Source organism: Corvus brachyrhynchos, unplaced genomic scaffold, assembly GCF_000691975.1.
Source record: "Corvus brachyrhynchos isolate BGI_N302 unplaced genomic scaffold, ASM69197v1 scaffold52, whole genome shotgun sequence".
In the NCBI taxonomy this organism is placed as follows: Eukaryota; Metazoa; Chordata; class Aves; order Passeriformes; family Corvidae; genus Corvus; species Corvus brachyrhynchos.
The window spans coordinates 1,711,452-1,729,092 of NW_008237221.1; the positions used below are offsets into that span (position 1 = coordinate 1,711,452).

General features: G+C 36.8%; 1 protein-coding gene across 1 annotated transcript in view; it reads right to left on the reverse strand.

The window, feature by feature from the left end:
• Positions 1-17,641, reverse strand: part of LMBR1 (limb development membrane protein 1) — a gene marked incomplete at its 5' end in the record, with an annotated part of 55,296 nt that overhangs the window by 7,490 nt on the left and 30,165 nt on the right. The window contains 10 exons of the mRNA XM_017728898.1: positions 1-131; positions 2,088-2,249; positions 6,487-6,553; positions 8,025-8,115; positions 8,351-8,424; positions 8,907-8,984; positions 9,215-9,291; positions 10,122-10,202; positions 15,695-15,767; positions 16,854-16,918. Coding sequence (XP_017584387.1) covers positions 49-131; positions 2,088-2,249; positions 6,487-6,553; positions 8,025-8,115; positions 8,351-8,424; positions 8,907-8,984; positions 9,215-9,291; positions 10,122-10,202; positions 15,695-15,767; positions 16,854-16,918 — 851 coding nt within the window. The remainder of the gene's footprint in view (positions 132-2,087; positions 2,250-6,486; positions 6,554-8,024; positions 8,116-8,350; positions 8,425-8,906; positions 8,985-9,214; positions 9,292-10,121; positions 10,203-15,694; positions 15,768-16,853; positions 16,919-17,641) is intronic.

The following is a 17,641-nucleotide window of genomic DNA, read 5'->3' on the forward strand; positions in this document are numbered from 1 at the left end:
TGCCATGAGGTTGATGTTTTCAGCTCTGTTGACTGCAGGTGACTGTTATCACAGTGTTTTCTGATGGCCATTTGCAGAAGGCTTTGTCTCCGAGTCTCTTGGATTGTTTGATAGATTAAGTTTATCTAGTCCTGCAAAACATTACAGAATAAGAAAAAACTAAGACTCCCCCTTGTTTCATGCACACAGGTATTCAAAAGAACACAAACAATCCAAATTCTACTTTGGGATTGTGGACTTCACATTTGCTGAAGACCACAACTGATGTTCTATCTCCTGTAAGAATTGCTTCTGGGAAATCCCCTCGGTGTTAAGTGAGAAAAGCCCATTACAGTGGACAAGCATGGAAGCCAGAGAATCCTAACTTCCCATTGCTTAAATCACAGACTCAGATGTTAAGAACCAAGAGAGACTTGCAATAATTTACCCTGTTGCCTACAAAGACCTAAATAATTACCTAAAATATTTCTTTTAAATTACAGCATCTTCTTGTAAATCAACCATTGCTGATCTTAATGTCATTGGTGATGACCAGATCACTTCTCTAAACTATTTATATGTCTAATTACATTTTTAGGACTATATTATTACTGATTTATCTCTGTTTCCAGCCATTTGTTCTTATTGCACAATTCTCTATTTTGAGTGCTAATTCCTCACATCGTGCCCCAGGGAAGCAGTTAAATTACTCTCTTTTTTTGTTATTTTGGGGGTGAGGAAGATGAGGAAAGACGGCAAATTTAGCCATATTTTATTCAAAAGAGGCATGATGTCAGTCCTTCCTTGCTTGCTACAGTTTCTCTCTGAAGTCTCCTATCAAGTCTCTAAAATTAAGGATCAAAACTGAAGAGTTTCTTATTCATTTAGTGTAGACTACACTGAATGTTTTACTTAAGTGCCACGATGTACAAAGTTAAATTTCTTCCATTTTTGGAACTGGAATTCCAAAATTTACTGCACTACCAAAAAACTAAAATCGCCTTAATGGTGTCTTATTTGTAATTCTGTGAATTTTTTGGTCATAGGCCAATTTTGGTTCTCATTCTTTGAATTCCATGGGACAGTTTTTAACAGACACCTTTTGTTATGTACAGCACTGAAAACAAACACAATTGTGTCAGGAACCTACACATTTCAGGGTTTGTAACTCCCTGCTTGTGTCAAACCCAGTGACCACTACCCTACTGTGCCTGCGTTTTGAAATTTGTTAATCTGCCTTCAACATTTATGATTCTTTATTCAACATTATCTTTCTAATTATTTTACAGTAATTTTAACCTAATTTCCCACCAGCAGAGGTGCTCTCTGGGAAGTGACTGGATTTTTCTGCATCACAACTCTGAAAGCAGTGAAAACTAACATGAGTAACTTCTAGATGATGCAAACTGAATCCTCAGTTACCTTTAGTCCTCTCAATTTAAGTAAATACTACTCTGGGGATCTAAAGAGATAGGAGCTTTCCTAATTAGTAAAGATAAGATGAAGCAACAACAATAAAAAAACCCCCAACATTTTATCCTCTAAGTATCAAATGTGTTTCAATCCTTTCTTCTATAGTCAAGAAATATCAATGCAAAATTTGATCAAACTTTTGATTGTATCAGGTAGAGTTTTTACTCAACCAGTTACTAAGGTTCCGTACATTGCGTACAAAGATTTTCTGATTAGATGCTCAAAAAAAAGCATGACAACAAAGCAGTTAAGATCTCTGCTAGCTATTTTTAGGGAACTAATAAGTTGCTTTAAACAAAAAAGAAAAAAGCCAACCCATACACAAGGTGAAGTTTTAATGTGGAATAATTGCTCATAGCAATGAGAATGTTTCTGCATTCTCCAAAGACTGAAAATCCAACTGCAGATCAGTAAGTACCACACGCATATCATTAAAATCAACATTGTACCTTAGCTCTGCACTCTTCAAAAAACAACACAACGTTACTCATCCTCACACCTTAACTTAGAGGAATTTCCACCAAAAAAAAAGTATTCTGTGAGCTGTGACAGAACTTTACCAGTAGCACATCAAGATGTCAATGGTGGAGAAAGGGAATGTTCAAGCACACAGAGAATTTTCAGGGCTGTGTTACCTATTGCCTTCAGGAGCTCTTCTCGCACAGCAGAAGTGAACTTTCTGACCAGACACAATGTTGTCACGATAGCAAAGAGCAGGTTGTAAGATAACACAATATAGAAGTTCCCCAGCCAGTTGAACCTTCCGAAGTCTCCAAGCAGATCAAATCTGGTGATTCCTGTTAAATTCCATGCAAGATTTAGATCAAAATATTCATAACAATGTTTTAGGAAACACAGAAATTTCATTATATTACATTTACATTTGGATGCAAAATTCTTACAGACAACATACCAGAAGACACATGGTTAAACACACAAGACAATGCTCTTGAAGTCATGTTCTACTTTGTTGCTCACTGTAAAACTCTAAGACACCTTTACCAAAATGTTTTTTAAATTTCATAGTAAAACGCTTGAATAATGGGAGTTGAAATGAATTGTCTATTCTAAATAAGAACTCTTTTAATAAGTTCAATAAATGTAACTAGGAAAAAATCAGCTTTAGTATGAAAACTGCTTAAAACCACAGTTTCTATGAAATCCTTAATGATTTGAGAAAAGAATGAAATGCACTGTGAGCTTTTTTTATTAAAAAAATACAGGTAGCAAACAGCCTTTCTATGAGAGCCACAACAACTTATGGTAAACACTAAGCCTTTTAAGTCTTATTCCAGAGCACTGCTTTTGAAACCAAAGTTTAAAGACATCTTTCCAACTAGAGTTTTTCTCCTGGATCGGCCCACCACTACAGCCATGGAGCATTTGCACAGAAGGAAAAGAGTTAGGCTGAAAGATGGTGCTGACAGGTCTTCACAGTGCACCTCCAACCCTGGCACTCGGGCTTTGTGCTGATCAAAGGCCTGTCAATCACTAATTAAGGAACAACATTCTTCTGAAACATGGAAACGTCTAAAAGGTGTAGGGCCCATCCCAGAAGGCAGAAGAGGAAGAACCACAGGTTGGTTCCTTTGTCAGGTGTCATGGAGTACTGAATACATGGCAGAACATTGAGATGACAGCCACATGACCATTGTCCAGGATTCAAAAGCAGTTTATTCCCAAAAAACCTAGGGCACAGACAAAGTCAGAGTGACGTGTGCCCTCACAACAGTGCAAAAAAGGAAGCTGATTCTGTCCCAGAACTAAAATGGCAGCAGCAAAGAAGGCAATCACAAAACAGCCCTGGATCTGAAACTCCTAAAAGCTCCTGATTTTCTATCATCGTATTTTGAAAGTGTTTTGGGGCTTTTAAAAACTGACTTCTCAAGTGATAATAAATGAAGAGACAGAATTAAGGGTCAGTTACATTTCTTCCGTGGGTAAACCTGACACTTAGGAATCTCACTGTACCTGGATACCCAAGACTTGCAAGGCAGGTATCACAATGTTAAAAGATACACACACTTGTACAGTCAATTAAATTAAAACATTACTGAATTTGGTATCTAAGGAAAACATACTGAAATGAAAAGAAGAAGTTTCAAAGGATGAAACAAAACAATCACTGATCAAAATAGCAAAAGAGGCAGGGAGAAATACCAAAAAAGCACAGAAGGTCTTAGCACAGAAAGAAGAAACCAGCTGAATTAACTAGTAAAGAGATGAAGGACAATAAACACAGAGCTGCTTTCCCATTTGAAGGCAAACAGTGTCCTTAACATTTCCAAAGCAGCAGTGTTTTAGTCAGACTGTGGAGCCACATGAAAATTAAGAAAGTCAGGTTTGAATGTACAGGCTTCCAGAACTTTAAAGGAAAAGGAACAAAACAGGCAGAGCACTGGAATTCTCTGGAAAAAGAATAACATTCCTTGACACATAGAGGTCCAGAAGAACAGTGAGCCATGGAGTCATGTTACAAGGACAAACAGAAATGAACCCTGACACTTCTGTTAGAGTAGGTGGGAAAATTATTGTCCATAAATTACATTCAATTTCTTCTTACAAACAGAAGAAGTCACTGCTCATCAGAAAAGACCTGACACAGTAACAGTCTGTAAACTCATGGGAGAAAAAGGTTAAAAAGGTTTTGATGACTTTCTTACAAGAAGCAGTATCTACTCAGCCCACGGAGAAAAAAACCCAAGAATTTTAATAACTCTTAAGCTTAAGTTTTTGTTCAATTACTGATCTAGTGGCACAAATATATACACACAAACGCTGATAAAATTTTACCAAATAAACTATTAAAGAATTCTTCAGGTTAACAACAAATAGTAGGTTTTAGACAGCACACACAAATAAATTTAAAATCCCCATTTACTTGCACATAATACTCAAGTGTAGAATTCTAGGAAAACTTCTGTATGCTAGAAAGTTCAATTTCCTCTGCAATTCTTTGGTTTTGTATTCTTGACTATTAAGTGCCTTGCTCCCAATTTGTTTCTCTGTGATTAGAAATATGGTGCTGGTGGGAAACATTTTTGAAGGGCTACTAAAAGGCTGAAAAGTCCTGGGAAAATATGAGTTAACTTATTTCAGTAAAATAATTTATTTTAGTTAAAAACTTTCCTGGAGTTCTAGAAGAATGACAGATTAGACATATCCACCACCTACATATCTAATTAGAATGCCATGAAACATGTAAGAAACTCCATTTCCATTTTTAAAAGTTGAAAAATGGCAGTAGATGCCTTAGATAACTTTTGCTTTTTCACCTTTCCCATAAGGATAAAGTCTAGTCTTTTCTGTATAGTCTAGAAACTCGCTTTTTTAATAAAGTGAAAAGACTATGGATCTGCTTAACATATTTATTTCTTTTCATCTATTCAGTGCCACAGGGCAGTGGCATGTAGTGCAACACACATTGATATTTCTGCAAAGCACCACATGACTCACTGTACTCTAATACACTCTATTAATCCTGTTTGGACAGCTGTGACTGTGCGTTTGTTAGCTGGGTGTTAATTGTTCCATCTTTTTTCTTCTTTTATTTATCTCTATGGCAAACTATTCAGGAATTTCACTTGTTAGTCTGGTTTTTAAGTGAGTTTTACCATTAATCTGTTTCCTATGAGACAACAATGGGCCCAGCGTGTACACTTACTGCCACAGAATCTGGTTATTATCAGCTGTTAATCTCATGGATCATTAACAATTAATTTTATTTTCTTTTAAACAAGTCTTGAATGCAGTAACTTAGTGGACACAAACTTACATTATGATTCTGTTCTAAAACAGTGATTTTCCAATGTAACATCTGGCTCCACATGCTAGAACCATTTTACTTCTTAAACCTTTATCATACTGGTTATATTTTAAAACTGCACTACTTTAAATATGTGAATTACTCTTTTGCATTTTCATGAAGTTTTACTACAGATTTTTTTAAAGTAAGTTCTAAAATGAGTATTTTAAGATTCCACACTCCAAAATGCATTACAGAGGGTTTTTCATTTGCTATAGAAATGATTTATAGTTTATTAAAACACTTCATCTGTGGGTATACATAGCATGAGAATACACAGTATAGTTTACTACAAAACATGAACTACTCTTGATTCAAGAGTATTCTCACTGAAAAGAAAACCAGCTGTAAAACTACTGAGCACACACTGCGGGTCTGTGGGCCTGAGCTCAAACTTCTAAGCTTGTACTTAAGACTTGTACAGCCTGAGGTGAAGATTTTTGTTTTGTTCTATTTAATGTTCCCAATGAAATTCACATTAGCTACAAGGATTCTGCACTACTTAAACATGTAATAGCCTTGCAATTTAACTTCAAGAATTCAAGCTGAAGATTACCTAAATGAAGTGATGATACAACACGACTTTCCAGCTGGTTAAAACAGCTTAACTACTTCAATTGCTACTGTTAGTTCTTAGCAATAAAATCAGAAGTTCTTCAGTTCTGCTATGGTAGACTCCAAATTGTTAAACTTGAAAAATGAAGTAGCAAAAAATACAAACATATTATTCTAGGGAAAATGAAAGTAGCCTGGTATCACTGCTGATTAAAAAACTTAGTAAATGAAGAGTCATTAACTTCTGCACTCAGTGCTACCTCAAATTTCAGACACCGAATCCCAAATTTTTCACAGGAACTAAGCATTAATTTCACAGTGACCAGGAAACTATTTCATACTGCTCTGGACAATCAGTTTTCCTATCTTTTCATGTCACAGTCTCCCGTTTTAAGAAGTTTCAAATCTGACCTTCTTAAAATAATATATTCTCTAAAAAACGCTTATCATCTTTTTCTTTTTAGAAAGCAAGTTCTGCAGTTCATGCACATAGATGTATGCTCAACAGCTCATGTTGGTGTAGAAATGAAGGCCATGGATACGTGCTCTTTCCACTGAAAGTGATGGCAAATTAAATACATACTATGGAAAATACAGCTACAGGTTCTTCTTTTTTCTTGTATTTTTTTTTAATTCAATTAAACATCCTTTACTATGACTTCCATTTCACTTACCCAGTGTCCTTGACATCACTGGCAAAGCAGAGCTCAGCACCAAGATGGAGACACAGTTTCCAATTATCTGTTTGAAAACGACAAACAGCATTTAAATGATAAACGGGATTGTTGAAGGGAACACAAAGAAAATCAGTGGTCAAGATGAAAAAGAAGAAATCTTAAAAGGCATATTCTTAAAACTGAACCTAAAGCGATTTACAGTAACATATTGTTAGTCTTGCTGACTTCTGTCACTGCTCTCCACATGGTGTTAAACAAGACAAAGATGATCCAAGAAAAAATCAAATATGTATTCATGTGCTTTTAATCAGTGTTATATATGCTCAGATTCAAAATAATTCAAAACTACCATGCTGCAAAGCATCAACTGTTTACTTACTTCCTGTGAATGTTTTATAAAAGAACAATTCCATGGGCTTAGAATAGATGACTGATACATCAGCTTAAGCCTTGGATGTAACTGCTTGCAGGATTAGCATTATTTAAAAAATTACAACAAAGAGCTTCCTTTCAATTCAATGCCTGTTGTCTACTTTAAATAGTATGAAAAAATTCACAGCTGTTAGATTTTACTCTTGTTCTTCTAAAGCCTTTAAAAAGAGTAATTGAAACTTTCTTTCAAAAGGGATCATTTTCTTCAGGTCTAGTTCTATCAGAAGCCAAAAGAAAAAAAAAAATAGAAAACTTGAAAGTAGGTAGACACTTGTACATTCACTATTTATTTCTACACTATTCCTGGTGTACTGTAAACAATCAATAGGAAATATTAAGAACATTCCAACTATCTACTACTTATTACTCTAATCATTCTGTGTGCATACCCACTTTCTCACTTCCAACAATTTGTTGGAAAATACCTTCATCCATTACTTAAAAAAAACCAAAAAAACAAAACAAACAAACAAAAAACCAGAAACAATGAAATATACTGAAAAAATAATTAAATTCAGCATCTGTTCCTTGGTTACTGATCACTTCCCCTTGTCAGCTGTGGGAATATATTGCCAAAAACCTAGGCATGCTCCTCTGAATTAGGTAACAGCATTGGTGATTCTAAAGCCATTGCTAAATTGAAGAAAGTCAAATTAGCTTCAGATTGCAAAATGTTGCTGAATAGCCCTCCTCAGTCTTAGTTTCATTATTCAAATTTGAATTACTTTGTATTACTTGTAGCAACCACGTTGTTCAGATCTCATACAAGTTCCCTGAAGTACAGTTAACGCAATCAAAGTTACTCATTAGCAATAAGTTTCTTTTGAAGAAAGTTCTTTCACTCGCTTTTCTATAGCCAGTTAACAAGCTCTGCCATTCCTGGCTTCTTACAAGTGAATGGATGCCATCCAAGCTAAACAGAGCACATCCTTTTTCCCACTCATTCAGCATTTTGAAAATCTTCCAGTTTGTGTTTACGCAGCTTACAAACAAACAGTGATCACTGCAAATGAGCCATTCAGGGCAATTACTAAGAGAGTCAGTTTGTCTTGGGTGGCAAGAAACACAGGAGGGGGCCATCCCCATCCCAGACTGCACCTTACCTTTGTCATAGTTGTGTCATCCTTCCTGGGAGTGAAATTCTCAAAAAAACGAAGACTGTAGAAGCCGACGACAGAAGATACCATAAGATAGCTGTGAGAATCAAGGAAAAAGGAACCTCCAAGGAATGCAAGTTTCATTCAAGTTCTCAGCAGCTACCTAAAAGTCTTAAGAACTAAAGAAAAAAGAAACAAAAAAACTTCAAGTGTTTGAGAAGGACTGACCCATCTCTTTCTTCTTTCCAGGCAAGTGCCTTAGTGTATTACCAGTGTCCCAGAAAACTGGACAGAATACTTGTTAACAGACAGAATTCTTACAGAAAGGATACAAAATCAAAATGATTTCAAGTGCTGCTCCTACAAAGCCAAAGGTGGATAAGGAGGCATTTCCTATTCCAGGCCCCTACAAGGAAAAACATACTTTGCATAATTAAATAAGATACATACAACAGTTCACAAAGTTACCTCCTACCAAGAACAAAACATTTAACATCTTACATGAAATACAGCCTTTCTCAATTTCAGTGTTTCAGGGGCGTTCTGATGTCCTACCCTCAAAGTCCCCCCACCTCATGTAATGGCATCAGCAGCTTTCAAACTGCAGTGAAATGTATTGCTAAGACAGAACTGCAAACTCCAGATAACCGATCTGCTTTACTGCATCACTGTATCTAAATAAAGCTTCTGCACTATTTTAGTAAGAACTCCCTACAACATGACATGTAATAAGCATTTGTGTGGGCACAGCAATGAAACCTAGAAGCAAAGTCAAGGTCAAGGTTCATTAGTTTCCGTGTTACTAAAGCAAAAGTTCACACTTGCACTTCTGTAAGGCCCCCAAAGCTTTACTAAAGTTATAAAAGTTGTAAGGGAAATTTACTTTACCCCTGATCCCTTTGGCATTGCAGTCTCGTCAACCAACAGGTAAAGAATGTTGAGAGCGACTAAGAGAACTGAAATGGACTATAAAAAAGTAGAAACAGTCTTGTTATTGAAAAGTATTCCACATTTTTAAAATCTACTCATTTATGCTCACCAGACTCCATAACGTCAAGTTTTTTTTTAAATGGTCAAGAAAAGAATATCAAGACTGTTGCTTAAACACACATCCCTCAAAAAATTTAAAACTATTCCCTCAAATGACCAAAGAACTCTTCATACTTTTTGTTGGGGAAAAAAAAGAAAGTTCTTACTGTCTCAGTCAGTAGCAATATCATGACAGCTGGATAGACTAAATTCCTTTCCCAAGCAGAAGCTTTTTTCCTCCGTTCTGTTCAGAAGAGAAAAAACAGAAGCTTAATACCATAGATCACCTTAGAATAAAAAAAGTAAGAATCATTCAGCTATCTATAAGCTCATTATAAATATAAGTAACAACAGTAACCTGATCTGGAACAAACATCAACCAGCTGATAAGAACATCCACTATGTAGAGCTGTACAAAGCAATAGCAAAAACATGAAACCTCTCTCGAGAAAGGCTGGGGAGACAGAGACAAGCAGATTCTTCTTAGAGGCATGTTTCACCATAACTTTTTTCTTCCCCTAGCACACAGCAGTTCCACAAAGTTTAAAATCTGCTGAATTTAAAAATACATTGCTTACATGTAAATTTTAGCATGACCTAAAGGAACAGAACAGCATTTCAGATATTTAAATACTATTTTCCTCTTGTAAGGTAAGAAAGACAAAACTAACTTCACTAGACATCATTAGCAGATGATGCTTTTAGGAAAAAAAAAAAAAAAACAACAAAACAACAACAAAAAAAACCACCACAATTTGAATTTTATAGAAATAATTCAAACACAAAAAGAAAGTAATGCCCAAATATTCATAAGCATATCATATATTTAAAGCTCCATGCAAAGAAGTCAAGTGTTACAATTTCTCTAATGTTAAAAATAAGATACAAATCTGACTCCCTACTTGAACTGTTTTGTTGGAGGGGTGCAATGATTCCATGTAATGTACTTGCAAATGCACAAATTTGGTTAAGAACAAACTGAAATCAATCAAGCAACTGCTCCAAACTAAACACAGCACCTTTAAGGTCATTTAGTAAACTACAATCTACATGAAACACTAGAAAGTTCATTACCTAGATTTGTTTTCTTGCTTTTCACTTTTTCCAGCTCACGTTCCAGCTCTACCGTCTGGTATTCCACTGTGGAAGATACACCTTTTAAAACAGAAGACACGATTTTCTTTTGGATGTGACTGACTGTAGTACTGTAAGGCACACAGTGACAATTCAGATTTAGGAAGCATCATATTAGCACTTGTGACTTTAAACTGCTGGTGTTTCTTTGACACTCTTCAAACACTTTTCCAAAACAGAAGCATCTAACCAGAAGAGCTCAGCACAGAGGTTTCAGTGTCATCTCCTGTGATCCTAGCCTGTTTTGCTGATGCCTTAACACAAGTCCAATGACCACAGTGTGACAGAATGTCTCAAATGCCTCATTCTTGTATCCCTGTGTGATTCTTGCACCAAGATGTAAAGAATCCCCAGATGCCCTTCAGGAGCATTATTATTTAGCAACTCAAAGGCAAAGTGGACCTTTGCCTCCAAACTGGCCAGAGCTCCAGATTCAGCTTCTGCCCCTCCCTCCCTTTCCTCAGCAAGCTCAGTTTCCATACTGCTGACCTCCTTGCTGATGGATCCTCTGCTCATGCCAATTTGCCTGCTCCATCCCTCCATGCCACAATCAGATATTCCCACAACTACCCGTGAGACCATCCTGTTCCACTTTCCTTTCCAGTTTACAACATACACGTCACTGTTGTGCAACTCCTCAAGCTTTCTCCTCTACACCAGCTGAACCCAGACAATCATCATAGTAATTCCTTTCTTCCTATTAATTTTCTGCCTAAAAGTTGCTCAGCAACTTTTCTTCCTATCCCTACACCTCCTTGAAGAAACCCAGCCCATTTTTTCTCTCCATCCTTTTTCTCTTCAACCTTCCGTTCTCTTCCAACCACTCCTCTTTCCCAGTGCAAGCATACTGTGGTTCCCCTCCTTGATGCCCATTCCTCTACAAACCCTACACTGTGTTCAGGCACTGACACAGCTCTGCAATGCTGACTAGAGATCTGCTGTTTCAGTTCCCATCCCATTATTTCTGCTTTAGCTTTCACTTTCTGCAATCACAACCTGGAAATATTCTGCCTGGGGTAAGTTAAAAACACTCTCCACTCACCTTTGTTCAGAAATAAAAGCGATGAAAGTGGGGCAATCTCACCTGAAAATAAGGGCTCATATTTTCTCTGTCTATTCCAGGCCAATTTCACTCTGCAATAACACACTGTGGCAGTGACAGTTCAAGGTCTTAAACCCAAAGTCCTCTCTGTTATTGTTTTGCTAATTTACATTTACACCCTTCACCTGCTGGCCATTCCCTACTCTCAGCCCCACCTTTGGCTGCGGGCTAACCCGTATGAGCACCACGCTCCATGTACTTTTTTTAAACACTCTCTAATACATTTATATGAGATTAATATTCTTGTCCAGGCTTTTAGCTCATATCTTGATCACTTGCCTACAAAATCTAAACAGCACTTAGACTGCTGGCACAGCAACACTACTTTGTAGTCCAGTCTCATTATTTTCTTATTTTCTGTTGTCTGCTCATCCATCCAGTAATCTTAATACAAGAATAAAGGCGACTGTTTTTATTGCAGACTATTAAATACTGATTTGTTCAATGCAGTCAAATCATCAATGAAACATCCAACCATTTAAAATTTTAAAAGTTTAATTGAATTAACTGAATGTTTCCTTCACACACATTTTTGCATATAACACATAACTTCTGTGCTATGTCTAAACATTTATCTTGGATATCAGTGACATAATGAGTATGGGGTAATATTTACAGGGCTTCAAATATATAAATATCTCTAATCTCAGGACTATCCAGTAAGACCTATAGACACTGTTCCATTACAACATCTTATCACTTGAAGCGCCTGAAATACAAATGTCCGTTTCTCAGTATTTTTTTAAAAATTTATCGTAATCCCCAGGTTTTCAGAAAAAGTCTTTTAAAAAAACCCAAGCTAATTACGACTATAAAAATAAGCTTTTGCGATGATGCATGACCCCCAAAAAAACCTAAAACATCTGTTTTATAGAATGACTAATTAGTGTGAGGTGGGGAAAAGGATTTCATGGAAGCAGTTGAACAAGAAGGAAAACTCAGGTCAGCATCTGACATTTTCTTCTTCTCTGAAACTGATTTAGGGGTCTCTGAGGAAAAGCTCAATTCAATATATATAAATATGTTGTTTTCTTCCCTCAATATAAAAATCTGGAGCTCAAAACACTGATTTCTTGGGAGTCTATCCAACAAATCAGCGTCATCACACTAGGTCCCTAAGAGACAGCTCAGTAGAAATTCTGAATCATATCTAAGTGCTGTTGTAGTTCCCCCTTAAAAATAGTTGCAAACAACAGGTTGCTATACAAAAGGATATTTTATGAGAGAGGCAAAGTTTCAGATCAGTCAAAAGAGTATTTGAAAAGGATGCAGCTAAATTCTTAAAAGCTCTCTAACATTAGCTTTATTTCAAACACGCACAAAGTTCAATGTCAGCGCTGTCTAGCCAATAAATCAAATTGGTAGACAAGACTTGTTTGGACTAGCAATGAAAAGTTAGAAGGGATTCTCCAAGAAAGCCACAAAGCAGCTCATTTAAGGTCAATTTAACGGTATTATTCTGTTTTTCTTCCAGCCCCGACATAAGATTTCAGTACCTCAAAGGAAATTGTAAGAGTATCTATTTGCATTCCCCCAAGGTGATTGGCAGTTCACCACCAATTAGTTCAAAATTACACTGTTACTAGTGTGCAATAAAAACAACACCTTTCATCTTTCTTACATAGGTAAGGATACCTTCAGAGCCAATAACTTTGATCAAGTAAGTATTTTTGATCCTACCCCACCCGTCTCTTTGGATTCAGGAAAACTAATAGCTGAAGGCAACTTTTTTCTTTCTATATAAAAAAAGTCCCAGCTTTATTCTTCGACTGTAGGAGTGATGTGGGTACTGAAATATAATACACTGGAAACAAACATTTTCCCAAAGCCCAGTATCTCTTCAATAGATAAAAATACTAGGGTAGATAACACAATCAAACTTTCCCCTCCCTCCTACTCCGATTTTCAGTTAGACACTGCAGACACCTGAGGAGGAAGAAAATTAGTTCCCACAAAGAAGATCTACAGTTTCACAGATAGATTTATTTTCAAATATGAAGAGCTTTACAATCATCAAGTATCACTTAAGCCTCTGCTCTGGTCCTCTTCATTTTAATAAAAATTCAACTCTTTAGTTATACATATAAATGAAGTATGTATTTCAGAGCACCTTCCTGCAAACCTGCCCAGCAGGGTTACTTAAGCACATGGATTTCCATCACCAACACTGTGGAAGAGTTGCAATGGCCATGGCAGAGGAAGCATGTAGGTGAATGTATCTGCTGTGACACAGCAACAAAGAGTTACAATCTGTGCACTAAAACACAGATTATGGCCTCTAACATCACAGCACGTCCACTGATGAAATTAGCACCACCCCCATTTATACACATTTTTTAAAATGCAATAAACATGTCCCCTCATAGTTCTGGCAATAACAATGTCTAATTTTTTGGCATAATTTGTATGTATTAGAAAGACTTCTGGAAGAGAAGATGAAGCTTTCCATGCTTGTCATATTGAGAACCATGCTTAAATTTACTTAAGTAACTACTCACAAAAATCCTGCAGAGTATCTTCTTGCACATATAACATCCTGTCCCAACTACATGCTACCTGCAAGTTTAGATTTTCATTTACTTGTCAGCTTAAGTCCATTCATTTTCTCTGTACACCAAACTAGGGGTTCTCAAGCATTCCTTTAGATGGGGGTGTCAATGCCATTCCCTCAGCATTGGAAACAGAGGGAATTCGGTTCCTCTCCTGTCTCAGGACATTTAAGCCCCATGTCTTTCACTGCTCAAGAGCAGGCTGGTGAGTGGTCCATGGAATATGGGTGGGCTGCAGTTCCACTTTTCATACCAAACAATGAGCTGAAAGAATATCCAGTCTCTTGGCTGGTGGTTAGAGGAGGCCCCTGCACACATCCTAAATCCATATCCAGTTAGTAGACTTACAAACAGCCTAGGTTCACCCCACAAGTGATATTAAACTGAAACATAAGCAACTGTTGAGAGATTTCTGCAAGAAAAAGAGCAGCCGAGCAGCACCTAAATAACCACATTCCCCTTCTGAGTAGCAGACCCCTGTCTGCACTGCTTCCAATAGATTCCTGAATAACTATCGGGTCATTCCTCTGTGTTGTACACAAGCAGAATCACCATGACAACATAAAATATTCAGTTACAAATATTTTACAGTTCCCAGCTAACATCAAACACACAGAATGATTATAATTACCCTATCACAGCTTCAAAGCTGCATGCACCTTTTTGTGTGCCTGTGTGTGAATGCACATCCATAGGGGTGTCACTATAAACACCTGAGCCTTCAACACTGAAAAGGTGAATGTTACTTTTCAACTGAAATTATGGCTGATTTCAGCACAAAGAAGTCACTACTTCTCCACAAATTAATCACTACTCCTCCACAAATTTTAAACACTGGAATAGGGATGACCACCATGATCTCCGCTATCAAAGGTACTTCCCCCGACCAAGCAACTTCAAACGGAGACTTAATGAGACCTCAGAGAAGAAAAGATTGAGATATATGACAGAAGACTGAAAAGTAGGAGAGAAAAAGCAGGAAATTAAAAACATTAAAATAGGTAAGACAGCACAACAATGGATGTGTCATGACATGAACATTCCTTGATTTTCCAAACTGCAGTAGTTGTATAAATTGTGGATGGATGGCTTATCCATGCAGTTAAAAGCAAGACAGAAGGTTTGTACAACATGCTTTCCAGGTTTATAGAACCAATACATTTTCCATAATTGGTGCCTGCCATGTTGCAACACTCCTTTCTATTCTGCCAAAGCTTCATACTGTTTTTTAAATACTTCATAACAGAAACACCTTATCAAGAAATGCAAAATTGTAAGATTAAATACCGTAAGTCTAAAAACATTTTTGTAATTATTCATTTTCATTACTTATTAATAGAATTTTTTAAATTATTAAATTCACCAAGTAACTCCTAGAATATAAAGGAGTGCTCTGATTTTTAATGAATTACTACCTGAGATTTTAAATAACAATCAACTGAAACATAAAAAATCCTCCAAATTAAAAACAAAGCTCATATTGCAGGAAGTCAAGCCTCTTTTCCTAATTGTTCATTGTCCTTCAAACAAGGCTGAAATAGAGTCATTTACCAATCCAAGCTATTTTGCATAAGGGTGGTAGGTCTGGAAAACTTTTCAATTGCTCTCTCAGGCTCAGAACATTCCCACATTAGAGAGCTGATGAACAATTTAAAAAGAAAATCAAACCACACACAAAGAACCAATCTTGGAAAACCCAGCAAGGAAATGTACGCCTTTAGCATTTGTTACAGGCTAAGATGTTGAAATTTTCTGTTTTGAGAGAGAAGACTGCACACCAGTGAGACCAATACTCCTGACCAGAACCACTCTACTCTAAATACTTAACCTGAAGCACTGTCATTACAGTATAACACACATACCATTAAGCTTCCTCTGAATTGCTTCTTCTTCTAAAGTGATGATATACATCTGCTCATCTAGGTCTTCCAGGATCTGTATTTGGAAACAGAAACATGAACTGAGTATCAGAGACACTTGTTTTCTTGACTGCACTTACATAATCAGGTTCACTTTGCTTCAGTAAGCTGTACTTTAAATACAGTCTACAACTTTACAACACTGACACAAATAAGAACTTCACAGAAGATTATTCCATTCTGTTACACAGCTGTATCTTTACTGTAAGCAAAGTTACTGTTTTTATTTCAAATTAAGGCTTTTATGTTCAGTTTCAATCTAAAGAGACAGAACAGTATGTCTGTCCTACATTCAAATCTTATCAACCTTCACACTCAATTTAAGCAAAAATAAATACAAATTTTGAAAAATTATATTAAAAGCACCTTTTCATATAAGCCAGTATTTCATGCAAATATAAGTTGCTATCGGAAGCTAAAATCAAATGAATAAAGTCTGTCTACCTCAGCTATCAGGTGCTTTGAGACTAAAGCTGACAGATAAGATAAGTAGTACATATTTTCTTTGTATTTCCAGGGTTGAAATGACTAATGAAAAGGAATGCAAGATCTAAGTGAATCCAAATTTCAGTAAATACAAACTAGGACATGTGACACCCAAGTCACTAGAGCACTTGTACATGGTACAAACTTCTCCCTTCCCTCACAGCATTCAGAACAAGAACCAAAGAGCATCTGTATATAATAAGCTCTTAAAGATGACAACTAACCACACTTCACCCATCTATGTGTATCCCCAGGTACCCTTCTTGCTATCCAGACTTTGTTTGCTCTTGTATTCTTTTCTCCTGAACTCAGAATATGCCCACACTTTTCAGGCACTGGTAAAACACAGCAGGAAATACTGGCAATAAATAATACTAGTAGCACTGACATAAATTGAAAAATCAGAGGAAGTATGTATTATTACAAGAAAAACTTCGGAAAAAACCAGGCTTTTGTGTGATATGAAAAATGTGAAACAAGCACATAAATAATGGTTATAGAAACTCTGATGAACTGGAGAGCTCTGTAGAAGTGTAAGCATTCTAGAAGAAAGTACCCAAATACCATTCTACCTTCTCACAGGTAGCACAGGAGGACAGAATTGTGTAGAACTTACTGTCGGCTTCACCAGCAACTGACCCATTACTGTAAACATCCGTGAGAGCCCCACTGGCGTGCACACTGCAGGGGAAGGAAGAGCATGCAAAACTGTCATTAGTAAGTCAAAGACCAGTTTTTTATTTGGATGCTCAGTGTGCTAGTCCACATATAACCATTTTTTGGTTTTGAAAAGAACTGCAAGAGCTTAAAGCTCCAATATGAACTTTTAAGCACACTGCAATCACACAAATTTTGAACAAGACAAGCATCTCTCCCCCCCAAGAGCTTAACTGTGATTTTTTTTTTTTGTCAACAAGGAACACCATATAATCAGAGATCTTAAACTTGCTCAACTAATTAATTATTTATTCAAAGCATGTGGCCCCAGAGGCTATGTCTTCACTAGTAAATTCAGCAGTGCCAGAGTACATTCCTGGGCTTTAAGGTTGGATTGCCTACCCCAGTAAATTGTTAGAACTATTCCTGGCATGATTCGCCCTGGGCCAGTTAACACTGCTGAATGATTCTCACTGCAGTTCTGGAGTTCAGGCAGCCCAGGGACCATTATCATGAGACAAAGTGCACAGACACCTGCCAACTGCAATATCCTGGATGGAATGACACTGGCTGGCCACAGCACTGGAGAACCTATCAGGCATGTTTCATCTTTTAGCACAGGTGCAGCTGCAAGGCCAAGAGATCCTGAAGCTGCTATGCTCTGAAAGTTATCCTTCAACTTCCATTGATAGTAGGCTCAGCTACCAGACTTTAGGTTATTTTCTATGAAATAACAGGCCCTTTCTG